General features: G+C 60.9%; 1 protein-coding gene across 1 annotated transcript; it reads right to left on the reverse strand.

Annotated features, from left to right (window-relative positions):
• Positions 1–1,053: 1,053 nt before the first annotated feature.
• PASK (PAS domain containing serine/threonine kinase) lies at positions 1,054–27,279 on the reverse strand. Its single transcript, XM_040231965.1, has 18 exons — positions 26,030–27,279; positions 25,327–25,559; positions 24,595–24,765; positions 23,795–23,935; positions 23,076–23,210; positions 20,821–21,081; positions 19,641–19,794; positions 17,083–17,191; positions 15,942–16,126; positions 14,140–15,450; positions 12,895–13,052; positions 12,360–12,527; positions 10,354–10,479; positions 10,131–10,265; positions 5,922–6,121; positions 3,800–3,933; positions 2,126–2,272; positions 1,054–1,617 (listed from the first exon to the last, which is right to left on the reverse strand). The coding sequence occupies exons 1-18, from the start codon at positions 26,223–26,225 to the stop codon at positions 1,463–1,465; spliced, it is 4,119 nt and encodes a 1,372-aa protein (XP_040087899.1). The 5' UTR covers positions 26,226–27,279; the 3' UTR covers positions 1,054–1,462.
• Positions 27,280–27,638: the final 359 nt, after the last annotated feature.

The following is a 27,638-nucleotide window of genomic DNA, read 5'->3' on the forward strand; positions in this document are numbered from 1 at the left end:
ACTAAAGACTTTAAAAAATACACTTCTAAAAGTCCTGCCTCTACTATCTCTGCTGAACAGAGGAAGGGCCCTCGTCATTCTCTTGAGACGTCAGAGAGACTCAGGCAGCACTTCCTAAAGGGAAGGGATGGTGACATCCTATATCCCAGAAGTTGAGAATAAAATGAACTGTCATCAAGACAGCCGCATACTTCCAACAGAAACACTGGAAAGTGGGCGCAGGATCACACCAGGGGCAGGCTGGCCCTGGGCATCTTCTCGGTCCTCTGGGCAGGAGCCCCGGCCCGGCAGAGAGTGAGGACACGTGGGAAAGGGTGCTGGGGCCTTGCGTTTGGCTTTGTCTTCTTCCTGCTATTTGAGCAGGGGGAAAAATGAAAGGTTTCCTTCTGACCCCAACCACTCCCTCCCCTCCAAAACAGATACAAAATAGAGGCTGAATTTCAGGTTAGGGTGGATTGGAGCCTAGAGGGGAGGAGTTATCTGAGTGAGAGCTGCACTGGGTCCTGATCAGGACTGGGAGAGGGACACTCAGGGCCGGACACCCCTACATAGGCACAGGGGGCTCCCTGGGGCCAGACGCCCCCACATAGTCACGAGTGGGAGGTCCTGGGGCCGGACGCCCCCGCATAGTCACGGGTCGGGGGTCCCCGGGGCCGGACGCCCCCGCATAGTCACGGGTCGGGGGTCCCCGGGGCCGGACGCCCTCGCATAGTCACAGGTCAGGGGTCCCTAGGGCCGGGCACCTCTGCATAGTCATGGGGTGCTGAGGCGCTGGGAGGGGTCGGGGTGGCAGAAGAGCAGAGACAGATGATGGGCCAGCCCTGCTGAGCTCTGCACAGAAGGGGAATGGCTGGCACACCATGCCCTCCAGCCTCCCTAGACTGGCCAAGCTTCAGAGACTTGCTAGGCACACCCACAGGAGGGGCCCCCAAGCTGACCAAGGCGGAACCTCTCTCCAGCTGTGGCACAGGGAGACGCACAGACAGGAAAATAAGGAAATGAAGTGCTTCCCATACCAGCCCTGCAGGAGAATTCACGTGGTCCAAGTCAGGGTGATTGTTTACTAATAAAACTGCTTTAATTTGGAAAACATTCAAGGAAATAAAGAAACAGTTTGGCCATTTGGCGAACAGCTCTCCACACTCCACGCATCAGACCAGCACACGCCAAGTCAGAGGAGACAGAACGCAGGCACGTATACAAAAGTACAGAGAACTGAGAACCTCCCACGTGCCTTTTGCAAATTCACAAGTGAAAAGCCCTTTAATAGTACAAAACTCAAGCACTAGCATGTTTTCTCAAGGCCATGAAAAACAATGAATTCCGTGTCTACTGTGTAACCCTAAAATAGTACAGCATCCCTGGCTTTGGTTCTAACACATGAGTTTTTAGAAAGTGAACCAGGCCTAATTCTTGAGTGCTTACTCTCTGAATGGAAGGGGCCTGAGAATGCCATGCCTCCCTAACCGAGTGCCAGAGAGCAGCAGGGAGCCGGGTCAGCCGGCGCTCTGGGTCCCGCCCTGCTGCACGAGGGCCGGTGGGGCTCCGGGGCCCGAGCCGCGGCTCCAGGGCTCCTGCCGTCCAGCTCCAGACCGACGGTGGGCAGAGCTCTGCTGTCTGAAGGGAGAGAGAGGTAGGCTGCATCACCTGCCCGCGACAGCGTTCTGAAACCCTTGGCTTCCCTGTGGAGGCATTCTGAAGAGCAGAAGGCACCAGAGGAACCCTGCAGAACCCACCCGGCATCATTTGAGGCTTGCTGGACCCCGCCGCTGTGCCGGAGCTGCACGTCCAGAGCCACGGACACGGCCCCTGAGCAGCGGGCCCCAGACACACAGGGCCGCCGCTGCCCCCCGCGGGCCCCAGCTCCCTCGCCCTCTGCTCTCCTCCTCCGCTGCGGCCTGCTCTGGCCATCGGCAGCTGCACTTCACAAGGCCTCTCCCTTGGCCTCCACCTCATCTGTGGGTCTGCCCTTGCCACGGGCACCCACGGGCGTTTGCCCACCTTCTGAGGCCCCGGGGGTGTTCAGGGCCTCTGGAGTCCGGCTCACGGGCAGCAGGCTAGCCCTGGGCCCCACCCCGGTGTCCGGGACCCCCTCGCCCCGCGGTGCACAGGCCGCGCCGCTCACCTGACTTGTTTAGCTGGCACACCTCCTCCCAGGTGTAGTCCGCCAGGTTCACGGGCTGTGTCACCCAGGGGTCTGTCACCAGCTCCTCCAAGGTGGTGCGCTGCTCGGGCACAGGCTGCAGCAACCCAGACATGAGGTTCATGAGGTCTGGGGACAGAAGGGCCTGTGGTCAGAGGGCTGACGGTGGCCCAGGCTGGGGGCGGGTGGCGTGCACTGCGTGAGTGCAGGACCTGGGCCCCCACTTCTGACCAGCACCGCGGGGCTTCTGGAAGGCGGGGTCCCCAGCCATGCTTCCCGAAGTGCTGCGGGAGGTGTGTGTGGCCCCGAAATGAAAGAGCGCTCGAGCTCCCACGCTGCTCACGACACCAGCGGGCGGCAGCCCTAGCGTGGGCTGCCCTCTGGGGCTCTGGAGACACAGAGCCATGGACACAGGCGTCGTGTGGCGGGAGGGGAGGGAGGGGGCCAGCTGCGGAGCCCCGGCCTCTCCCCATGGGAAGCGAGCAGGGGTGCTGAGAAGAGCCCTACACCTGAGTCTGCATCGGGCTCCCACTTTCTTTAACAGTGTGGGTGTCAACGAAACCGGGGCCACCCCAGACCTCAGTGCCCGGGGGAGCGTCCTGAGAGCCCAGGGGGCAGAATTCGGAGCAGCCCACTCCCACCCCGCCACTGGTGGAGCAGGCCCCCAACCCCAGGGTGGACCAGCGCCCCCTAGCCCCAGGGCGGGGCGCCCCGGAAGGTGCAGCAGCAGGCTGCAAGAGCCCTGCTATCACGAGGATCTAGAACATTAGGAAAGCTCTACAATTCTTCAGGCCGCTCTGGACTGCACTGTGCCCCCCCACAGATTCCCTGCATGATGATAACAGGAAGTGGGGCCTTTGGGAGGTGAAGAGGGTCAGATGAGGTTGTGCGCCCCACCACCCCCAGCATCAGTGCCCGTATCAGCAGAGGCACCAGAGGGCCTGCTCTCTCCTGTCTCTGCCCCGTGAGGACACAGGAAGACGCAGCTGTCTACCAGCCGGAATCTGCCAGCACCCTGACCTCGGGAGCTCCGCCTCCAGACTGTGAGAAATAAACGTCGTTGCTGCAGACCCAATGGGAAGGCATGGCAGCCCAAGTGAACTGGGACTTGGGCCTCCAATCTGAGTGAAGAGCCCAGGTTCAGGCCTGACACCTAAGGGCACCCATCACCTCACCACCTGTGACGATGAATGATTACTCTGGGATCACGTGTCGCAACTGGGAGACCTCAGAACCCCATGGTCCGGCTCCCTGGAGCTCCTCCAGGCATGGGTCTGAGGGGCCATCCAGCCCTGCTGGCAGGGGTCGCACTGCAGATACAAGCCGCTCTGGTAGCTCTGCGGGAAGCCAGCTCACAGGAGCTCCAGGAGGGACAGAACCCTGATTCCACACGAGCGGCTGGGGGGCTCAAGTCCATCCTCCCCCTCCCCGCGGCCATGCTCAGAGGCTGCCAGTGTCCCTCAGAAGACAGCCCGTCCAGTCCAAACTTCGCTGAGGACAGTCATGACATCAAAGTCACCTCCAAATCGCCCTTCCATTCAGATCCAAGTCTGAGAGGAATGGAAGAGAGAGTGAGCCGGCTGTGCCTGCGTGGGCGACACCGTGCACTGCTCGGAGACGGGGGCTGGCCCAGGACATCCGCCCGTGTGAGCTCACCTTCCGAGACCAGATACGGGGGGTTTATCGCGGCCTCCACGGTCTCCTCCAGCTCGCAGAAGGGGTTCTCCTCGAAGATCAGTGTGTACAGCGTGACCCCCATGGACCACATCTCCAGCTCCGGCCCCCGGTACCTGTCAGAGGAAGAGGAGGCGCTCGGGGCGCTGGGCCAGCCCCACAAGACAGCTGGGACCCTGCACGTCACCCAAGGGCAACTCCCAGCGAGACGTACCACACTCCTCGGCCACGTCCGCCCTCCGCCAGGCGCCCACCACCCACTGGGGATAAGATGACAAGCAGAGGCCCACTCAGCAGCTGAGACCAAGTCAGCAGGTGGCAAGGGGCCGAGCAGTGTCCCCCGGGGGGCTTCCTGGAGGAGGAGGAGGGGAAAGTTGGGAGTGCGGGCGGTGCCCAGGCCCCCAGGGACCGGGGGGGCCACGGCGGCTTCAGGGCAGGGCGGCCCGCCCTTCAGGGAAGGCCTGCAGGAACCCGAGGTGAGACTGGCCCAGGGGAGCCTCTGTGAGCCCTCAGCAGCGGGAGGGGGGGGTGGTGGGGAGCGGAGCCACAGGCCTCGGGGATGGCGCCCTGGGGCGCTCTTGGCTCTCCTCTGTGCTTACAGATGCCCTCCTCCCAGCTACTGCTCCTGGGCTCTGAGAGGCTGGCGCTCTGCCCGCCGTCTACATGGCTCAACCCTAATGCCCACAGCAGACCAGCAGGGTGAATCCACCTTGGTCCTGCACAGAGGGCCGGGCCCCGTGCTGCCAGCGTGCTTGGTCCCTCAGGTCTGGAGCTGTGGGTGGGGGCGGGGGCAGCCTGGCCCCCAGAGCCCTGGGGAGCAGCTGTGTTCATCAGACAGGAGTGCAGACGCGGCGGCTGAGGGAGCTGGTGAGCAGAGGCCCAGGAAGAGCCCTCTGCCTTCCAGGGGCCACAGAGGGCCGGGGACACCAGGAGGCAGGAGCCAGGGGCAGGGGGGCTGGGAGGCAATCATAATGACAGACCTCAGGGAAGTGAGAGGAGAGAAAATGCCAGAACGAGAGAATCAGACTTCTGTAGAAAGAGATTGCAAGGATTCTGGAGGCCAAGGAGAAACTCCAGTAGAGCAGAGCAGGGGTCAGCACACCTGCTGTAAAGCACCAGTGACTAACGCAGGCTGGGGCCGCGTGGCCTCTGGACACTAACCCTTTCTGCCAGGGCTGCACAAAAGCAGCCACAGACACCCGTGAGCCCACAGGCGTGGCCCTGGGCCAACAGGACTGTCCTTATGACAGCAGTGGGGGCCAGTCTCCCACCCAGGGACGGAAGGGTGTGGAAACAAGAGGGAAGATGCGTGCAGAACCCACGGTGAAAGTCCTGGATGCTCTAACCACGAGCCTGCCTCGGAGACACGTCAGAGCCACGCTTCTCAAGAGGACGTGTTAGAGAGGTACAGTGAAGCACCCGCAGTCAGACCTGCCTGGAGCTCAGCTCACACGGGTAAAGACCAGTTCCATCACATGTGGAAAAGACAGAAATCTACGTATTCGGGGTGCAAACACTGAGCACCGTTCCCATGCTCGGTGTAGCCCTACAACCCCTGAGCTTCGTCTCGTCCTTCCCTCTCCTGAGTTCCCTGAGACCGGGCCCCCAGCACAGAGCTGGACCCGCTTCTCATCTCAGCAAGAGCGGGGGGCGCGCCCCGTGCCCAGCGGGCGCGGAGGCGAGCCGGTGAGCGACAGCGCCGCCCACAGCAGCGGGTGTGCTCCAGCCCAGGCCCCCTGCGTTAGCGCTCCATGCCGCATGCGGCCAGCCCAACCGCACTAAACTGCTAGTGCTGGCATCGAGATAAACAAACCAACTAAAAAATTCTCTTCATTCCTTTGAAGAGTCCCAAATTTGGGGACTCTTATCTTCTCTTAACTTTTGATTATACTGAACTCCAAACACAAAAGGTGAGAAGACAGTCTAATGAACCCCTGGCTTCCCTTTTCCTGAGTTCCTGACTGAGCTTCCTTTTCCTGCCCACTGACCTCCCAAAGCATACTTTGTCACTCAGCACCTTCATCAAAAAGAGCCACAACCTGAAGCCGCTTCCCTCTGCTACCGTGGAAGGTGTGAGCACAGGTTGCCAGCCCGGGACACCTACGGGTTCCCCATGAGGACCTCAGGCGCGCAGTACTCGATCGTCCCGCAGAAGGTGTAGAAGAGCTTGCCCCGCTCCAGGTAGGCGGCCGACCCGAAGTCGATGAGCTTGATGGAGAAGTCCTCGGCAATGACAATGTTCTCGTCCTTGATGTCCCGGTGGAGGATGCCCTTGGAGCGCAGGTACACCACGGCCGACACCAGCTGGAACAGGGGCCACCGTTGGGATAAGGCCACTTAACACGAGGCCTCAGAGAAGGAAACTGAAGCCGACTCCTTGTGACCCCCCAGACTGTAGCCTGCCAGGCTCCTCCATCCCTGGGATTTTCCAAGCAAGGACACTGGAGTGGGTTGCCATGCCCTCCTCCAGGGGATCTTCCCGACCCAGGGGTCAAACCCGGGTCTCCCATGTTGCAGGCACTCTTTACTATCTGAGCCACTAGCCTGCCCCTCGGCAAATCCCCAGGAACGCCAGGCGGCACCGTCAGCCAGAGGGACCGCGTGTATGACAGCTCTGCAGGACCCACTCACCCGTGGCTGTGCCCTTCCAGGGACGCCCCACATAAACACAGCTTCTAAACAGTTTCTAGGTCTCAGCCTGTGTGCCACCAGTGACCTCCCCGGCAGACTTTCACTCACCCCACGACAGGCAGAATGATCGTCTAGGGAGGACAGACAGACGGCAGCAGAAGCCACAGGACGCGTGGTGGACGCCTGAATGAGTGTGGGCTGCGTTGTGTGGGCAGTGGCCCAGGAGAAGGCCCAGAGGGGCAGTGATTTCCCCAGAGCTCATCGGGCAACTCGAGCAGGGCTGGGAGCAGAAGCCCAGCTCCAGGCTGCAACTTCCAGGCTCTGACAGCTTGCTCTGACAGCTTCTCAAACAGCAGTGCAGTGTGGAGCCGTGCTTTCCCCAACACGTGCAGCCTTTCAGCGGTACGGCCTCAAAGGAACTCCCCAGGAAACGGGCCAAGCGCATCAGTGTCCACTGTCTCCACTGCGAGAGGGTAGTTACTAGGATGTGCTGCTGCCTGCCCACACTGCACGTGTGGTGAGGGAGATCAACAGCAGTAGCGTCTCAGTGAAGTCTAAGTAAAATCAGTACGCCTTCTGACGCCACTCATAACGCGGACACCAGCTCTGCCGATCAGCACAGTGATTTCACGGACACAGTCATTCAGATCGTTAGAGACAATTTTACATTTACAAATGAATATCTTTGAGTCAGAAGCAACAATTAATGGCAGACAAACTAAGCTGAATTCAGTTCAGTTCAGTTCAGTTGCTCAGTCGTGTCCGACTCTTTGCGACCCCATGAATCGCAGCACGCCAGGCCTCCCTGTCCATCACCATCTCCCAGAGTTCACTCAGACTCACGTCCATCGAGTCAGTGATGCCATCCAGCCATCTCATCCTCGGTCGTCCCCTTCTCCTCCTGTCCCCAATCCCTCCCAGCATCAGAGTCTTTTCCAATGAGTCAACTCTTCGCATGAGGTGGCCAAAGTACTGGAGATTCAGCTTTAGCATCATTCCTTCCAAAGAAATCCCAGGGCTGATCTCCTTCAGAATGGACTGGTTGGATCTCCTTGCAGTCCAAGGGACTCTCAAGAGTCTTCTCCAACACCACAGTTCAAAAGCATCAATTCTTCAGCGCTCAGCCTTCTTCACAGTCCAACTTTCACATCCATACATGACCACTGGAAAAACCATAGCCTTGACTAGACGGACCTTAGTTGGCAAAGTAATGTCTCTGCTTTTGAATATACTATCTAGGTTGGTCATAACTTTTCTTCCAAGGAGTAACCATCTTTTAATTTCATGGCTGCAGTCACCATCTGCAGTGATTTTGGAGCCCCCCAAAATAAAGTCTGACGCTGTTTCTACTGTTTCCCCTTCTATTTGCCATGAAGTGATGGGACCAGATGCCATGATCTTCGTTTTCTGAATGTTGAGCTTTAAGCCAAGTTTTTCACTCTCCTCTTTCACTTTCATCAAGAGGCTTTTTAGCTCCTGTTCACTTTCTGCGATAATTAGTTAACTTTAAATAAATAAAGAGGGCTTCTCCAATGGCTCACCAGATAAAGAATCTGCCTGCAATGCAGGGGACACAGGAGACACAGGTTCAATCTCTGGGTTGGAAAGATCCCCTGGAGAAGGACATGGCAACCCACTGCAGTATTCCTGCCTTGAAAATCCCAGAGGAGCCTGGTGGGCTACAGTCCAATGGGTCGCGAAGACTCAGCATGAGCAAAAGTAAGAGTTTTATTGGCTTGGCCAGAATAAATGAATGAACGCATGTTTACATACACATACACGCAAACGTGTGCATGCCTGCACATGTGTGTACAGACATGCGTGCATCTGCACGTGCAACACTGCACAGATGTGCGCACGCACACACGGATGTCCATGCTCGTACATTCACATATACACATACACTCACACGTGTATGCACACATATCGACATACACACGTGCACACGCACGTAAGAGGCTCCAGGTGGGAAGCAGAAACCGCACGTTGCACTGAATATGGACGACTTTGAGGGTTATTAACTACAAAGCAGTAACAAGCCCGAATGGGAGGAGAAGCCGCGCACCGCGGAGGAGAGCCGCGCACCAAGGGCGCCGCTCACCACGGAGGAGAGCCGCTCACGGCGGAGGAGAGCCGCGCACCAAGGGCACCGCTCACCACGGAGGAGAGCCGCTCACGGCGGAGGAGAGCCGCGCACCTCGGAGGAGAGCCGCTCACGGCGGAGGAGAGCCGCGCACCAAGGGCACCGCTCACCACGGCGGAGAGCCGCTCACGGCGGAGGAGAGCCGCACACCGCGGAGGAGAGCCGCGCACCAAGGGCGCCGCTCACGGCGGAGGAGAGCCGCGCACCGCGGAGGAGAGCCGCGCACCAAGGGCACCGCTCACCGCGGAGGAAAGCCGCGCACCGAGCAGACGCGACCCGGAGCTGGAGGCGACGCACACGCTTACACGGGACACTGCGGTCCTGTAGAGCCCTGAGTCCGTATTTACACTTGATGCTCACTGTGCACACTGATTTACGAAAGGGCCGTGGAGACTCATTGCAGAAGTTAAACAGTATCGGGCATAGAGTCAGCGGCATCAGCAGCCCTGAACGAAGAGCAGTCGGGCAGCAGCTGTGGGTAAGCAACTCCCCATGTCGCGTCACACGGAAACCTGTTTGCCAAGAAGATTTCAGAAACAAACCTACACCGTCAAGTAAAGGAGATAGATGCCTGTATAACCTTTCAGAGGAGGAAGACGGGGAGAGGTGGCATTCTTTGGGCAGAACTGTGATGACCAAAACTTACAAGCAGGTGCCTCAGAAATTTAATTTCAGAAATCCAGTAATTTCTGGGCATTCATAGCTTTGGGGAAGAAATATCAGTTCATGGAAGCTGTTATTAGGAACCAAGTCAGCTCCAGGAAACCAAGAGCAAACCTGTGGACTGGTCACATCCCTCTACTCCGCACCCCCTGGCATCCCTCCACCTTTTCCAGGGAGCAAGGAACCATCCAGAATGAAACTCCCACATTCCCCAAACCAAAGAACTGTTGTCTCTCCCCGCCCCACCCCAATACCCAATTTCTCTTTCACAGGACACCTTTCTGCGTAGCTGGCTACTCTCCCTTTCCAAAAAATAACAAACAGACTAAGATCACTACACGGATAGACACGAAAGAAACCAAGACAAATACTCAGTGTAAACCGAGATGGCCAGAACCACAATCTCTGCAGGTTAATTAACTGGACAGCTCCATCCACTCAGCACTGCCTGTGCACCTGCCTTGGGCGTGCTGCACAGAGGCCTCTGCACTCTCTGATTTAGTCCCAGCAGTCCTGTGAGACGCTGGCTCGAGTGAGGTCCACATACAAATGAGCAGGGTCTCCCCGTGGTGGACAAGGATTCAGATCAGATGCACACCCTGCAAGCCCAGTCTGAGAGCTGCACTGGTTCCTCTTTGAGGCTGGGTGGGTATCATCTGAATATAAATACACTTTAATCTTCATCCCACATCCTCGGTCACCCCAGGGTGATGTCTGGCCTCACTCTTCCTCCCCAACCCCAACCTCACTCTCTCTACTTCAACAGCAGAATTCTCTTCTCGAAACACATGTCCTACTCAGTAACATCCCCAAACCGGAGGGTCCAGCATCACTGACTCTGGAGTCCTGGGCCCAGGCGGCCAGGCCTGTTCTTACCTGTCGAAAGATGTAGCTTGCCAGGGGCTCGTCGAGGCTGGGATGGCAGTCAATGAATGCAAACAGGTCCAGGCCGGAGCCGTGCTTTTCCATTACCAGCTGAAAGAAGCCTTGGTTCTCAAACACATCCAGCACCTGTTGAGAGAGAGAGATGAGCTGGGTCCGGCCCTGCCGGGACACCTCCAGGGCAGCGTGCTCGGGCACAGACATGAGAGCACCCCACCTTGATGATGTTGGCATGCTCCACCTTGCACAGGATGGCAATCTCTAAAGTGACCTTCCCAAGCTTGGGGTCCTCAATCCAACAGTCCTCCAAAACCTTCTCCTTCTTAATAAACTTCACCACCACCTACGAGAGAGACAAGGGATGTCACTGCAGCCCTTCCCACTGGCCCCCTAGCAGCTGTGGAGCCTTCACCTCCAACCTAACCCCCACCTCCACCCCCACGAGTCCTGGGACGTGAAAGAAGAAACCTAATAACAACCGTCCAACGTGAGGGGGCCAGGAGCAAGTCAGCAGCCAGCCGGAAGTCCCGAGTGGACCTGCACGACCTGCACAGCGGGAGGACGGGGGTAATGGAGGAACCGGGCGGGCTGATGACAAGACCAGCCCCTGCAGGTCCCGGAGCGGGTGTTCCCCAGATACCCCACGTCACCCCTATTTCTCAACCAAGGACTGGATGTCCCGGCCAAGAAAATGGAATAAGAGGCCTGAGAACTGGCAAAAAAATGAACAAAAATGTCAGTCATGTTGGTTTTGAGAACTAACCAGAGAATTCCACAAGATGGGCGGACACAAGACAAATACATGGAGAAAACGGTGTGGTGCAGCCACAGAAAAGAAAAAGGAAGCCCACAGTGCCCACTGGACTGCTGACGAGAATGAGATGACTGCCCTCAGATAAGTGAAGATGGCAACAGAAACTCAACTCGAGTCCGCCAAGAAGCACGCGACACCCAGAGCAGTGTGTTTAAACCTCTAGGAGGGGTGAGCACACTCAGAAAACGCCACACAGCACAGCGCTCAGTATTAAGTCACAGCTTAGAAACACACACTCAATCCAAGAAGCTAGAAAAATAGTAAAGTTTACAGAAAGTACCAGAAAAGCAACATAAAGAAAAGAAACACTTGATGAAAAGCATGAGCAATTCTCTGGCAAGTCCGGCGAAAAGGAGACCGCATGCACACAAGAGTGAGGCGAGCAGAGGCAGCCACTCTGGCCAGGAGCACCTGCAGAAGTGACGCCACGGCACGAGCCGCCACCGGCGTCCCCAGCTCCGCAGGCCCCACAGGACTGCCGTGAACGCACGCATATAAATGAGAAAACCCCAAATAAAAACGTCAGCAAGCCCGGGGGCTCCCCTGGTGTCCTGGGGCTTAGACTCTGCACTCTCAATGCAGGAGGCCCGGGTTTGATCCCTGGTCAGGGAACTAGATACCACAAACTGCGACTAAAAATTGCCCACGCTGCGACTAAGATCCAGAGCCGCCAAACAAACAAATATAAACATTAAAAATATGCATTAGCAAGCCAAGTTCAGGAACGCACTAAAAAAATGTTATAAGGCAGTAAAGGATTGAGTCTACGCATAAAAGTTGACTGTGGTTATTCACATATTAATAAAAGAAACAAAACATGATCATTGCAATAGATGCTGAAAAGTCATTTGGCTTAAGTCAACACTTATTCTTTAAATTTTAAAAAAAGTGAACTGAAAATGAAACAGCCTCAAACAAAAGGTATCCATCAAGAAATGAAAGGAGTCACTGGAGTGGGCAGAGGACCACCAGGAGGCTGGGCGGCATACCTGTTACTCCTCACGGCTCTGCAGGTCCGAGTCAAGGTGACAGCAGGAAGGAAAAGAAGGCGATGAGATGTAAATAAGAGAAAGGGGCACAAGCAGAGGACCAAACAGACCGACTGGAAAATCACTGAAACCAACACGACTTGGACACAGACCCCCCTGCTGTCCAGCCAAGCACGCAGCTGTGACAGATTCCAGCAGTGACGAGAAGCGTGGCGACAGGTCCCACACGGGCTCTCCCAGGAAGCAGCGGGCCAGGCCCGGGGTATCCGGGCAGCCTGGGGCTTTGCAGGGACAGGCAGCATGGTCACCAAACGCCCTGGCAACTACAGGTCTACCCACAGTGGGACTGGGAGGAAGGCTGTGAGGTGCATCAGAGCCACCCCCCAGCGTCCAGAGCCCCACCCCGCAGGAGCCCAGTACCTCCTTATTTGCCTCCTTGTCCACCGCCATCCACACGAAGCCAAAGGCCCCGCTGCCCATCGGGCTGAGCGTGCTGTACTTAAGGGAGTATGGCCCCTCGCAGGCCGCCAGCCCCTCCGGCTCCATGGCCTTGGGGGGCTCCTCAAACCAGGGCTTGGTTCCAAGCACCTGCAACCACAAAGGCAAGTCTGAGGGGCCACATGCCGCACACTGAAGGAGGGACAGCGGAGGCGGCCGTGGCCCCCTGTCCGAGAGCGGCAGCCACTGCCCCGCCCACTCCTCAGGCCCCTGGGGTCCCCAGCCGGAGACTGCTGTCCAGAGGGCACACCCAGGGCCTCGATGTGCCAGTCCAAACTGGCGCTCACCGGCCCCACCGTGCGCATGGAGCACACGCAGAGCTGAAAGCCCACGTGCGGCGCGCGCCTCACCCAGCAGGTCGGGCAGCAGTGTGGGGAGCCACGCAGAGCCTCTGCCGCCCTGGAGGGCACGGGGTGCTGACAGGAGGGGACAGCGGGCAGCATCCGCAGACACCCACCTCCCCCAGGCTGGCCGCAGGCAGCTCGCAGGTGGCGTGGGCAGAGCTAGGCAGGCTGGCCAGCAGCAGGCGGGTGCGCAGCAGGTCCTTCACCAGCCAGCAGCAGAAGAGGGTGGCCGGGCCCTGGAGCTCCACGCGCCGCACCTCGAACTGCACACCTGCGGAGGGCGGCAAGACCGGGCCCCCACTGAGCCCCACAGCCGCGCGGGCAGGGCCCCCTTGCCCACAGAAGGGCATGGCTGAGGCCAGCAGCCACACCTCCCTGGCACAGGGCCCGGGGCCGGCCTGGCCCCCAGGGCAGCCAGAGGCCAAGCGACTCGGGAGACCCGCCCCTAGCCACCAACGCAGATGAGCCTAGAGAAGCTGCCGCAGCACCCTCCACACACACAGCTATGCACACAGGTGCCACCCAGCCCTGTACACTGCGCGCCGCAGCACACCAGCGGGGCACAGGCGCTTGCTGACACAGCCTCCTGGGGACACAGCGAAGTAAGTGGGACTGTTTTCTTCCTGGCAGGGGGTTTCCAGGTCATTTTACTCTCTTCTTTTTAGTCTTTTATTTCTAGTATCTCTACAAATAACATATATTACTCATAAAACTCTTTTAAGGTTAGGAAAAAAGCCCTGTAGTCGACACTAGGAAATTGGCAATGAGGAAAACAACTGGCTGAAATACAGCACCACTGGAAAATTAGGAAAATAAAAAGGGACAAGCTAAAGGGCTGACTGCCAGCCCCAGGTTCCGGGAAGGGCAGCCTCCTGACACACGGAGCACACGCGCACTTGAAATCCCACACCTGGCAAACCTCACCCAGAAAGTCAGAAGACAGTGTGCAGAGCCACACAGAGGCGCTCCCCACCCCGGGGGACACGGCACTGTCGGGAGGGCGGCTCGGTCCTCACCCAGACCTGGCTGCCCCTGAAGCCCAACAGCCTGTGGAGATCCGAGCCCCACCTCCTCGCCCGGCGGGACTGCCGTGGCCAGGGCTCTGGGGCCCCACCCACTGCTGCACCACACAGAGCGGCCGGGACCCCGGGCTCCCCCCAGCACGCGCGCTTGAGGCCCTTTCAGGAGGCAAACTATAACTTCAGGTTCATTTCTTAATATAATTCATCATTTCCACCACACTACTCTGGGGATGAAGCCCTCCAGACACCAGGAGGAGGAGGCCCCCCACCCCCACGGAGCCCACTCTGGGGGCAGCAGGGGAGCAGGCCCGGCCCACCCCGCCCGCCTGCACATACTCAGCTGCGAGCCGTCCCGGTGGTAGCATCTCCCCGCGTAGGTGCCCTCCTGGATCTCCGGCTGCAGGTCGGCTGCCCTGAGGGGTGCAGGGCCGGGGCCCTCGGCTCTCACGGGCGTGGAGGTAACCTGGAGGCTCAGCCCAGGCGCCTCCAGTGGGCACTCATCCTCAGGGCCAGCTGCCAGCACGGGGAGTACACAGCTCGGGCTGTCGCGGCCATTCGCGTCCTGGTGCTCGGAGGACACCAGACAGGTCTGGGACGGCTCTGTCTCCTCCAGGCCCAGGTGGCTCTCACGGAAGCGCCGGCCCCCACGGAGATCAACACAGGTGCCGGTCAGCAGCAGCAGCTCCCGGTTGTCCAGCACGTCTGACCGCTGCCTGTGCACGGCACCCATGTCTGCGTCCGAGCCCACCAGCGAAGGTGAGGGTGTGCCCCCAAGTTCAGACGTGGCGCAGGAACAGTTAGAAGAAGTTCGGTCTGTCCAGTCCCTGAAAACAAGCTCCTTGAGGTTCCAGGAAAACGAATTCTCGCTAGCCTCTGGGACCTCCACAGCCTCCAGGGTGCCGGGCAGGTCAGTGGCCAGGGCGTAGCAGGCCGAGGAGCTGCCCGAGCGGCCGCCCCGTGGCTCTGTGGCTCTCAGGTCCGACAAGGACGCAGGGGCAGAGGGCGGGGGCTGCCCCATCAGGACCACCTTGGCGTAGGAGACGCCCCAAGGCCCCGTGAGGCTCGAGGCGGACAGCTGCTCCTTTATCAGGCATGTATGCAGCTCCTCTCTGTCCTGCCGCGCCTCCAGCCAGGGCTCGTCCAAAGGCGGCGTCGAGAACAAGAGCTGCAGCGTCCCCGGGGGACTGGGGGCCAAGCGCGGGCTTTCTGGCAGCACGCTCTGCTCCCCCTGGGGGCTCTGCCCAGCCAGATGACCCTCGGTGTGGGGCGTGGCCGTGGCAACGTCAGGGCCCCGGTCTGAATCGCTGGCGCTGCCCCGCCCCGCCCGCGCCTCCTGACACGGGCCGTGCGTCTCATCCCCACTACTGTCTGCACCGGGGATGGCAGCTTCTGAGTCTTCCTGGGAAGCAGACAGCTTCGTGTCCCCCAGCTCAGATTGACTCCCCCACTGAAGGCCCCGGCTGAGGTGCTCCGCCGTCGCCGGCTGCTCTTGCTCCGAGACGGAGCGCTGCTGGCCCTCGGGTGACGACGGGCCACTCCAGGCGGATGGGCCTCCCTCGGGCACGTCTTGCGGGCGCTCGGGCAGTGACCGGCTTTCTCCTGGGACGCTGTCCCCCCTGCAGGTTGTGATGCGGGACGACACAGTCACTTAGGAGCCACAGAGATCACATGGATTCCCCCTCCAGCAGAGACCAGCAGAGAGCAATTACCACCACGAACAGGACAGGAGAGAAGGTGAGCTTCTATAACAAAGTGAAGAAACGACACACGAAGGCACCTGTTCTCCAGACAAATTGACTTAGCAGTGGCTCACACAGGCTCAGTCGGAGCGCTAGGGCCCTGTGCGCAAAGCTGCGGTCCCCACGCTCACCGGCCTGAGGGCGGCCAGGCGCCCCGCATGGCGGGAGGCGTGGGGAGAAAGGGGAGGAACCCTGCCAGCCACAAATGCCACCAGCTCCACAGCGCGGAGCGGGAGGGCGAGAGGAGTCGGGGCTGGGAGAGCTGGGCGCGGGGCCCTGGGAGCCAGAGCACAGGGCCCCAGCACACTGGGGACGGGGGACCACAGAGGAAGAGGCCACCGCGGCCCCAGGTGACTGCGGAGCCACGGACAGGGGTCCAGCCCAGCCACTAACACCCACACGGCAGTGCCGGGCGCTGCCCCGGCTCAGCCCAGGCCGGACAGTGGCCCCGAGGGCAACAGAGAGTGGCCGTGCCCGGCATGGCTGGGGTACAGGCATGCAGCGATGGGTAAGCATTGCAGCAGAGGGCCAGGAAGAGGCACCGAGAGGCAGGCCCCGCTCGAGAACCGCCACAGGGGAGGCAGCTGTGAGCGGGATTCCGAGGACCTGCAGGACTCTCCAGGGAAACTGAGGAGCAGGGGCCCTCCCCTCCTAGCCCCGTGCGTGTGAGCGCTCAGCCAGGACTGATGGGGTCACGCTGCTGCAACTGCCGAAGCGGAGCCAGAAGCCAGGGGTGGATGCAAATGGCAGGGGCTGCGTCCGCAAGCTGTGGTGCCACACGAGGGGCAGGCTTGCTCCGGGGATGCACGGTGCCTCCAGCACGTGCACACATGTGGGACGGGCGTGTCCGAGCACACACATCTGTATGGCGAGGGCCCACCCTCAACGGCACGGGGAGGTGGCCTGGCAGGAGCTCGCGGCTGGCAGAGTTGGGGCACTTTTGCTGCTCACCATTATTCTTCGGTACTTAAACACACACATTCTCATAGCACGGCTTTAAAACATCATTTCAAGAAAACCAGAAAACTGTGTGGTGTCCATAAACCCCACACAATGGCTAGCAAAAGAAGCCGGAGACAAGGAAGTGCATCCGGCCGAGCTCAGGACAGGCCCTGCTGCCCCGTGTCCTGACCCCAGGGCAGCGAGGGACGCCAAGCAGAGCGGCAGCAGCCCCTCCCGGGGGAGAGGAGAAAGGCCCGCCAAGGTTGGCGCCTTACTGTACATTCAGTCTCAAAGTGATTTTTCAAAATGAGAAACTGGCTGAAAACACACCAAAATGCTGCACACAACACAAGGGGACTCTCACTTCCACTTTCCTGAGTTTTCCAAACTGAACCCTCCTCCTCTAAATAGAATACTGTGTTATTTAAAAAGGTCAAGTGATTGCTGGGACCAGTTCCCTGGATCCTGCCTAAACACTTCCTTCCCCGGGCAGCAGGCCGGCGGCATGGCCATGCAGGGGCGCCGGTGTCACCTCCGCCGTCGTGTCCAGAGCGCCCTTCCCTCCCACGCGCACCTGCCCCTCCCTCGGAGGGCTTACCTGGGAGCGGGCGGTGCCAGCGGGCAGGCAGGGAGGGAGCCCCTGGGGGCCGTGGGGCACGTGCCCTGGCTCTCCACTGGCTTTGAGGTCTCGGTGTCCACCTTTGAATCTGGCAAAAAAGAGTGTTTCCCACTGGCTTGCGCATGCCACTGAAAACCGCCTCCTGTCCACTGGGCGGGGGCCTGACCTGACCGCAGAAATGCTGCCAGACCCACGCCCACAGTGCAGCCCTGGCTCCCAGCCGGGCCCGGGCCCCTCACTGCTGACAGCCCCCAGGAGCTCCACTCTCTGACTGCGGGGGAGAATCAGAGGCCTGCGGCCTGAGGCTGCTCCTCTCCTCAGGGCCACTGGCCTCCCCGCCATGCCCAGCCTGCTCCCTTGCCCAGGAGGCTGCCCGCTCCTTCCAGCCTGGGGGCCCGAGAAGGCAAGCATCCCCACTCTGCCTCCCTCTGGAGCTCAGGGTCTTCTCCGCCTCATTGCTATACTTGTGCCACCTGGCTCTGCCCAGGCTCCAGAGGCCAGATGGAGTGCCAGCCTACAGCAGGGCCGGGACACCACAGTAACCGGGGCGGCAGGGGCGCGATGTCCGTGCTGCTCAGCGGCCTGCACGGCCGAGGCTCCCAGGAGGAGTCTGGCCCCCGCGGGCAGGAGTGGCGGACGGGCTCCACGAGCAAGCGTGCGATGCCACAGGTCCACTCTAGAGACCATGAGGGCAGAGCTCCTGTGACGCCGCCCACCCATTCCCTACAAAGCACACGAATCACACACACACTGAAAGAACTTAGATGCTGGACAAAGAGAAAAGACTATTAGTGACAGAGAGAAAAAAAACAGAGAAGAAAAAAGGAGTCTTTCCAGCGAGAAAAACCCAGATACAACAAAGGAAATCTCATGTTAAGAAAAGGGGTCACTCAGAGAGAGTCAGTAGCCTGACAAAGCATCTTTTAAAAAACTGAACACCAGGGACATCCCTGCTGTGCAGTGGTGAAGAATCTGCACTTCCAAAGCAGGGGAGGTGGGTTTGATCCCCAGTAAGGGAGCGAGATCCATGTGCCACAAACCAACTAAGGCCACAACCGCAACTACTGAGCTTGCGCACACTGGGGCCGCTGAGGCACGAGAAGGGGGACCGTGCACTACAGAGAGACTGCAGGACACGGGAGACACCCCAACACTGCAGCCAAGGCACGACAAGCACAGCTGACACGGAGAGCTCACGTCCCGCCAGACGCCACCGAGTCGCAGCTGAGGCCGGACACACAGCGTCTGACACGGAGAGCTCACGTCACATCGGACACCACCGAGTCACAGCTGAGGCCGGACACGCAGCGTCTGACAGGGAGACTCACGTCACATCGGACGCCACCGAGTCACAGCTGAGGCCGGACACGCAGCGTCTGACAGGGAGACTCACGTCCCGTCAGACAGCACAGTCACACCTGAGGCCGGACACGCAGCGTCTGACAGGGAGACTCACGTCCCGTCCGACAGCACAGTCATAGTTCCCCTCACTGACTGTATTAAATCCACTGGTGTTTCCTCCAAGTCCAGGTCTTTCCACAGACTTGCCCTCAGGTGACAGCCCCCGTGGGCGCAGACCTGGGAGGCCCCCGAGCCAACACGGGGTTGCCCGGTCAAGCCTCCTGGAGCAGAAGTGAGCTCCCTGGAGGCTGCCGGAGCCTCCGCTGGCCTTTGCTTCCCGGGGCTCCACCTGCAGAGAACAGAGAGGGGTCCACACAGCGGGAGCCCCACACTGCGCCCCAAACACGGTCCTACAGCATCACAGCATGGACTCGAGGCTTTTATCGCGTCATCTTAAATGCTGAGTTAAAAGCACTGCTAGGCCTCCCTCGTGGCCCAGGGTGAGGAATCCGTCTGCCCGTGCCAGAGACGCAGATCCAGTCCCTGATCTGGGGCGAGCCTGCGAGACGAGGGCGGTGAGGCCGGGCGCCACCGCTGCTGAGCCTGTGCTCTAGATCCCATGAGCTGCAGCCAGAGCCACGAGCCTCAGCCACTGGAACCCAGGCACCCAAGAGCCGCTGCTCCCCAACAGAGGCCCCTGCAATGAGAAGCCCTCCACCTTGACTAGAGAGGAGCCTCTGCTCTCCACAGCTAGAGAAAAGACTGCCCGGCAACAAAGACTCTGCACAGCTAAATTAAAAAGAAACACTGGAAATGGACAAAACTAAACAAATCCTACGAGACTGCTGACTCAGGGATGGATCTGACATCAGTCCTGCCTTCAGCTACTTACATAAAGCTACGTCACTTACTCGCACAGAAAGACTGCCAACTAGCCGTGGCGCCAGACGCAGGCACGCGTGACTCACTTGGGCATCTCCCGTCCTGCGCTCTGCACCAACACAGCTGTGAGACCCACACAAGCGTCCCATCCCCTGGGAACGTGGAAGGCCCACAAGAGACACAGAAGACCACCAAATCCACAGAACAGGGTCCCCATGCCACCACCGCGCCCCCATTATGCCCACGCCCACCCCCAGCTCTAGCCTCTCTCCTGTGGATGGGGCGGCCCGGGAGGAGGAGGGGACTGTCCTCACCCTGGGCTGTGCCGGCAGGCTCGTCCCCCATGCTGACCCCAGGCCCACTCTGGCTCCCAGTGTCCAGGCAGCTGGCCAGGTCCCGCAGAGGTAAGGAGCTGTCGTAGGCAAGGTCCATTTGGTGGTAGAAACCGGGAATCAGGAAGGTGATGTTCTAGGAAACAAAGGGTGCTTCAGAACTCGGCGAGGCCCCGCCTGGGCAGAGAGCGCAGAGGACGTGAGCAGGCCTGGACGAGGTCCGGAACAACCCCGGGTCAGGCTCCTCTCAGCAGTTCTGAGCACCCCCGATGCTCATCATGGAAATCGTAACTAGTTCCCCTTTCCCTCAGCAAACCCTAACCAGCCTGCGTTCACATACTCCCTGCAAGGACTTGGTGTCCCCACGTTCCTGCAGGAAGCCCTTGTCCAGAAAATACTCCAACTGTGTGATCGCTGACTTCAATTGAACTATTTCATTTAATTCAAACTGGCATTGCTATTAGAAAACAGGGAAGGATCTCTTTTGAGGCTCTGGTTAAAGTTCTGGCTGGCTGGCATGCAGTGCTGGCCCCAGCGAGGGTGGCGAGAGGGGATGGCTGCCCATAGGCATCGAGGTGCTCAGTGGAAGGTGTGGGGAGCCCAGGCCAGCACCCACCTCAAGAGCCGGGCCAGCCAGGCGTGGGGAAGGGGCAGAGCCAGAGGCTGCTCAGATGTCGAGTGACATGGCACACAGCAGCCTCTCCCTCCAGCGTGAACCACCCCCTCAACCAAGTGGGGGCCCGCGTCCCTCCCCAGAAGCCCTGGAGGACCGCTGAGACCACCAGGGAGGCCCCTCTCAGGTGGCCCGAGAGGCTCGCTTACCCGCCCAGTCCAAGAAGGAGGTTACAGAGGCGCCTCCTCCGAGCCGACCCACAGCTGCCCCCAGATGGTGGGAGGAGGCGTGGAGGCTATGACACCACCCTAAAGGAACTCAGACCAGACCTCGTGTGGGACAGGCTTTCAGGCAGAGCCCCTTCCCTCTCCTGGGGGGCACCTGGCGCACAAGGGCTCTGCCGGAGGTCCAGACAAATGGGCACAGGCGGGGCATGGGACCAAGGCAGAGGTCTCGCTCTCTGGGCCCAAGTCCCCAGGGAAGCCGGCCACTGCAGCAGCAGGCAGGGCGCACAGGCCTGTGGGGGTCACGCCCGGCCCCCCAGCCCACCTTGCCAAGGAGCTCAGCCCTTCCGTAACCAAACAGCATGAGGGCAAAGCTGTGGTTGATGCCGTAGATGGTCCCGTCCGGCAGGAGCGTGATGAGCCCGCTGATGGTAGAGAACACCCAGACGGACGCTGAGTAGCCCCCGCTGGGGGCCGCCTCACCATCTGCAGCCTCCTTGCTGCCGGGCTGGGACTTCAGCTTCAGGCTCACAGGGAAGGTGGCGCCATCCCTGGCTCTTCCGACGGACCTCTGAATCTTGAGGTGCTGGAAGAAAGACATGCCACTGTGCCCACCGCGGCACCTCTGGTAGCCCAAGCTGTGAGGCTTTGCTGCTCGGCGGGCACCCCCGGGACACCTGCCCTCCACCTGCTCTTCCTGCCTCATCTCCGCACCGCCCCCAAACCCTAGGGAAGGCAGAGACCTGAGCAAGAGCCGCGGCTGGGCCGGGACCCAAGCCAGCACGGCCGCTGCCCACTCCAGAACAGCCCAAACATGGTGCACACGGGCTGTCAAGCCATGCTCCAGGATCGGCCTGGCCCCTCTCCCAACCCTGCAGGAAGCGAGTGCCTGCCCGCTCCCCAGCTGGACCACCAGGCCCCTAGCACCTGCCTCTGCAGCCGTGGGGCGGGGGCTCCCCAGACTGCTGGCCTCCGGGTGGCTTGTCCATCTCCACTCTGCCTCCACGGCCCCCATCATCCACACACCAAGTCCTCCATCATGGTTCTCTGCTTTAAATACTCAGAACCTGTCCGCTCTCCCAAGCAAATTGCACAAGTGTCTAACAGGCTTTCCAGGTCAGCTCCTTCCTGCTCTCGAGACGGCCGGTCCCCAGGCCTGTGTCTACCCCTCACCCAGTGCTGCCTGCCTCCTTTTTAAGGGTTCCCCCGCAAGATCTGCAGAGGCCCGAGGCCCGAACATGGGGGAGCTCCCTGCACCAGCCCTGCACCCTGACCGGGGGTGGAATCAAGACCCCAGGCTTCCCCTAGTAAGACCCCGGGCCCCAGTGAGCCCTGAGGAAAGAGGGGCACAGCCTCTTTTGCAGCAGAGATGACAGGTGGATCCAGCATGGAGCTGCTGGGAGTGTGCCTGCACATGCCTTTGGCGCACACACACGTGCGCGTGCGTGTCTCCTGGCACGCACAAACACATGCCTCCTGGCATGCACACCTCCTCTGGATGCGTGCCTGGGGTGGGGCAGAAGTGTGCTTATGTTCAGAGTTAAGCAAGGGCTTCCCAGGCGGCGCTAGTGGTAAAGAACCCACCTGCCAACGCAGGAGCCAGAAGAGACGTGGGTGCGATCCCTGGGTCGGAAAGACCCCCTGGAGGAGGGCATGGCAACCCACTCCAGCACTGCTGCCTGGAGAACCCCATGGACAGAGGAGCCTGGAGGCTACGGTCCACAGAGCGGGGAAAGCAGCACACGCTGAAGCGACTTAGCGTGTCCAAGAGGACTTACGCCAGCACGCCGGGGTTAAGCATAAGAGGCTGCCGAACAGTCCCCTACAGTGGTCGCCCCAGCTGAGCTGCACAGCGTCAGGCTTCAGGAGGTCTGCTGTCTTAGGACAGAGCAAGGGGCATAAAGAGAGGAAGGTGCGAGAGGGGAGGCTTCCCGTCGCCCTAGAGGGACTGAAACCATCACCCCATCGCCCGGGAGGGCCCGGCTCTCAGCCAGAAGCCAGAGGAGAGCCAGGGAGAGCCCACGACGCCCCGGCAGGGTCCATCTCCTGCAGCAGCAGAGCCGACCTCACCCCAGCCTGACCACCCGACTGTCTGACCCTGCAGGCTGCTGATTGCGACACCTGGTAAATCCCGGCAGTGCGATCACTGTGTGAAGCCCATGCGCTAATTGTAAAACAGGGCCCCTGGGAACTGGGGGGTCCGGCTGAGAAGAGAACCACCCCTGCCCGAATCCCCACCACCCTCCAGAGCTGCCGAGCGACCGCCACCACCTGACCCGCAGTCCTGACTTGGGCGAGAGACGACGCCCACCAGTCACTCCTGCTCCTCGAGCCCCCAGACCTCTCAATAAAGAGGCCCCAACAGGAGCTCCAGGAAGGGAACCGGGGGCAGGGGTGGCCAGGTGGGCGCTGCAGAGGCTCTGAGCCTTGGTCACGACTGCAGTGCAGACACCCCTGCTGGCAGGCCATGGAGCTGGGCCTAAGAACTCGACCGACATGAGCCAGAGAGACGCCAGTGGCCACAGGGCTCAGCCTCGGCCAGGCAGCGCCGGTGGCCCGGGCCCGGCCCTGAGGACCTACCGTGGGGACGTGCTCGCCAGGAGGGGGGAGTTGCAGGGAGGGGATGAGGTCTGTGAGGCGCTGCCCGACCACCTCCTCCCCAGACGCGAAGCCGTGCAGGTGCGCGAAGAGCCCGTCGCAGGACGTCACGGTGCCCTGGGAGGAAGAGCCGGTGTCAAGCCTTGTGACCTGCGTTCCCTGCGCTTCAGCTTTAAACCTCACTGAGCCTCCGTGCCTTCCAGCTGAAGGCAAGGCTGTGGGTGCTCCCCCCGCCCCACCCTTGGAAGTGCAGGGGCAAAGGGAGCCACCCTCAGAATGCCGTCTCCCGCCCCCTGCCAGATATTCCCAAACGCGTGTTCCCCCAGGCACCCGCGGAAGCCTGGCTCACGCTGGAGGCTCACGAACCACACATACAAGCGGCACACCTGCGCCGGCCTCGAGTGTGGCCTGCGTGTCAGCCACCACCCAGAGAGCGATGTATGACTTTATCCAAGTGTTAACACCATCCTGTGGGGGGCCGAGCTCATATCCCACATGTATAGGTGAGGGAACAGAGGCCAGGGAGGCCGATGCCCTGCCCAAGTGCAGCTACCAGGAGGGCAGCCGGGCACACCGTCCAGGCCCCAGGCCCTCTTCCTGCCCGAAGGCCCCAGGGGACACCACGTGCTGATGTGCTGCGGGGGGGGGGGGGGGCCTGAGTGTCAAAGTGACATGGAGCTGGACACCCGAATGTGACTCACGTCGCTCCGGAACGCCACCCAGGCTGAGACCCGCTCCACGGGCTCCAGCATGACCACGCAGCAGAGGCTGCGCTCCTGCCTCACCCTCTTCATCCACACGGAGACCGGGATCCTCTCCCCGCTGCGGCTCACAACGTCCACCTGGAGCACAGAGGGGCTCAGAGCGGCCCGAGCCCGGCCCGCGGGCACGCCTGCCCACCGCTCACCCGCCTCCCGGACGGAAATTAATCAAAGTGCAAACAAGGCCTCCGGCGCCTGACCTTACGGTCTCTGAGTGAATGCCCTATCAGAGATACTCCACTCCGCGGTAGTAAAGCGAGGGGAGCGTGCGGCCAGGCTTCAGAGGAAAGTCACCCCACGCGCTGAATGTTTACATTTCCTTCTCGGCGCTCGACCCGTGGACGGGTGATTTTCTGGGTGTACGTGGTCCTACCTAATGTGTTTCAGGGCCTGAGGCTTAGGGCTCAGCATTTAACACCCAGGTCAGCCTGTCAACGTCCAGCCTGGATACACACACACAGGAGAGCCCGAAGCTCCAGGGAGCCATCGTAGCCATGCCAGCCCCACCACCACACACGGGGGCGTGGAGACGGGGATGGGGCGGCAGGACTGCAGCTCCCGGAACCTGGCCTGGGCCCTGCAGGCTTGCCAGCATGTTCCTCCTCAAGGAGCACCAGGAAGGCGCAGCGTCTCCACTCTGACGTGGCCCCCACGCCCACGCCCTTCCCAGCCGTCCCCTATGCCAGGCCGGGGCGGGACGGCCGACCCCGAGCGCCGGCAGCCCCGAGGCCCGCACTCACCACGGTGCCGACCGCGACGGCGGCGTGCCCGTCGGCCTCCACGTGCTCCTCGCTGAGGGCCTGCACCACGTCGGGGTCCGGCTTCAGGAAGAACTGCGCGAGCTTCTGGCCGATGAGGTCGTGGCTGCTGTGGCCCAGGAGCCGGCAGGCCCTGTCGTTGGCCACCAGGATCTGCGGCCACAGAGGGGAGGGCCCTGAGTCACCAGCAGCTCCTCCACCCCCTGGGACAGCCGAGGGGAAGGCGGCGCAGGCCTCGCCCTCTGCCCCGCCGTCGGCAACTCTCAGCAGAGCCACTCCGGCTCCTCCAGAGAAACAGAAACCGCCGCTGGCAGTGCAGCAGGCAGCACGGAGACTGCAGCCAGGCCGGCTTCCCCAGCAAGACGGGCGTGGAGGTGGGGGCCAGCCCCACGCCCACCCACCTGAAAGCCCCAGCTCTGTGCACACAGACACACATCCTGCAAACGCATCTGCTTTAAACCCTGGCTCTCCATGCTCAGCAGATAAGATGACATGACGCACTACCCCCTCTCCCTGAGTCTCCGCATCAATGAGGAGATGTGATCTGTCCCGACAGATTCATGCTGAGGTCTCCTAAGTCATCGCTCTCGCCGCTGCAGAGGCAGACCCGGCCGTTCTCCTAACTGCACTGACACACTCGGGCGCCCGTCTGAGGCTGTAAGCTGAGGCCACAGACCCTAGGCGCGCGGCTGGGTCACACCCCGAAGCACGCACCTCTGTGGTCTTGGCGTCCACGGTGAACACGGCCTTGTTGGGGTTGCACACAGGGGCCGGGAGCAGCGGCGTGGACCACCCCGAGGACAAGGCCCGCAGCAGGGAGCAGCAGGACGTGCTGCCCAGGGACCCCGTGAGGTCTGCCTGCCCGGGCGCGGCCGAGCAGTGCAACTTGCTCGCGCAGATGTTCTGGGCGGCCAGTGACGACAGGCAGTAGGAGCTCCACCTCTCCTCTGGAGAGCAAAGGGACACGTTAGACCCCACCCGGCCCCCGCCTCGAGCTCCCACAAGAGGGCCAAGGACGAGGTGACTACGGCGTTGACGAGCACTTGGACATGCATCCCAGCACCCCGGGGGTCCGCCAAGACCCCCACACAGCAGCAGGAACGCTGAGCTCCCCGCTGTCCCACTGCCCTCCCAGGCCCCCCGGCCACAGGGTCGTTCACCGTCACTCCGGAAAGTCCACTCCGGCAGCGGGACGTTCTCACCCAGCCCCTCCAGGTCCTCCTCTGCTTTCCACACCTCCCGCCCCCCCACCTAGCCCGCTCCTCCAGCTCCAGCCAACTCCCACCTGCCGACCCCCAGGAAGACCCTCCCACAGGCCTTCCCCGCTTCCCGTCAGAGCAGAGTCGCCAAGCGAGGAGGCCAGCGTGGCCCCCGTCCTGCACAGGCGCCACCCGGCTGGCGGAGAGAGGCTGCTTACCCGACAGCACCACGCGGCTCCGGCACAGCTTCGACAGCCCGGTCCTCCTGCTCACGTGCCTGTGGGCCGAGGACCCGGACTTGCCGGGCTCCAAGGCAGCGGGCGCGGTGGGGCCCTCCGGGGGCACTGGCAGGGAGGGGCTCCCGCCCGGGCCCTGGTGGTCCTCCACGGAGGCCGTCGAGCCCCCGTCCTCCATGAGGAGCTAGCGAGCCAGCAGGACCACTGTCCACCGGAACACCAAGGACACTGATCAGCGTCTGCCAGGCAAGAAGAGAGGCAGCTCAGCCAGCGCATTCCTCAGCCCAGTCCCAAACAGCCGTCTGGGGTCAGAACCTACGATGCGAGGGCCGTCGGAGCAAAGAGGAAGGGGTGGGAAAGAGAGAAGGGAAGAGGGGAAACCCGAGCGGAGCGGGAAGGACCCAGGAAGGGTGCTGCAGTACAGACCCATGGGCAAGGGCCCAGCCAGGGGCCCCCAGCGCCAGGGCGCCGTGCCCCTAGGGCCTGCACCCCACTTCTGCATTACCGCCTGGGCGTGCAGAACCAAGAGCTGGCAGCCAGGGTTACAGGAAACAGCCTCTGCTCCCAGAGGCTGTGCAGAGGCTGTGCACAGACTCTCACACACTCTGAACTCCAGCACAGAGGGGCCTTGGCCGGACCATCTGTGGGTCCCCGAGAGGCTCCCAGAGAAGCAGGCAGTAGCGGGGCTTCCCTTGGGAACTGGGATGCTGGCTGCAGTCATTTCTGTGACCTCGATCCCGGGGCTGACACCAGGGCTGATGGGTACAATCCTGGAACCCTCCCTCTAGTCCAGTAGCACCAGGGGTTCTGCCCAGCCCACCAGTGTGCCCACAACAACGCCACGAGGCAAGGCCTCCCAGGCAGCTGGGCTGGGTCCAGTCCTACACACCAGCACACCCACAGCAGCTGGCCCCAGAGCGACAGAAAGGTGCACGTCACCCACACAGGAAACAGCCCTGAAGCCTCGGGTCCTGCTGCCAGGGCAGAGGGTGCTGTTGGGCCCCACAGGACCCCACAGGACATTGTTCACACAAGGCCACTTCTGCAAGGCTAGGAGACATAACCAACCTACCTAGTCTGAAGAAATAAAGGTTAGCAAGATGAAGAGATGGAAGAATATGTTCCGGATGAAAGAACAACGGAAAACCTCAGAGAAAGAGCGTAACAGAACGGAGATGAATAATCCACCCAGCTGGCTCAGTGGTAAAGAATCCACCTGCAAATGCAGGAGGCCCGGGTTCGATCCCCGGATCAGAAAGATGCCCTGGAGAAGGAAGTGGCAATCTGCTCCAGTATTCCTGCCTGGAGAATCCCACGGACAGAGGAGACTAGTGGACTACAGTCCATGGGGTCGCCAAGAGTCAGGCGTGAGTAACCAAACACACACACAACCCATCTGATGAAAGGGTCCAAAGTGTGAGTCACTCAGTCGTATCCAACTCTTTGTGACCCCAGGGACTGTAGCCCCAGACTCCTCTGTGCATGGGATTCTCCAGGCAAGAAAACTAGAGCGAGTTGCCATTCCCTTCTCCAGGGGATCTTCCTGATCCGAATATTGAACCTGGGTCTCCTGCATTACAGGCCGATTCTT

The sequence above is a fragment of the Oryx dammah genome, unplaced genomic scaffold, assembly GCF_014754425.2.
Source record: "Oryx dammah isolate SB20612 unplaced genomic scaffold, SCBI_Odam_1.1 HiC_scaffold_28, whole genome shotgun sequence".
NCBI lineage: Eukaryota > Metazoa > Chordata > Mammalia > Artiodactyla > Bovidae > Oryx > Oryx dammah.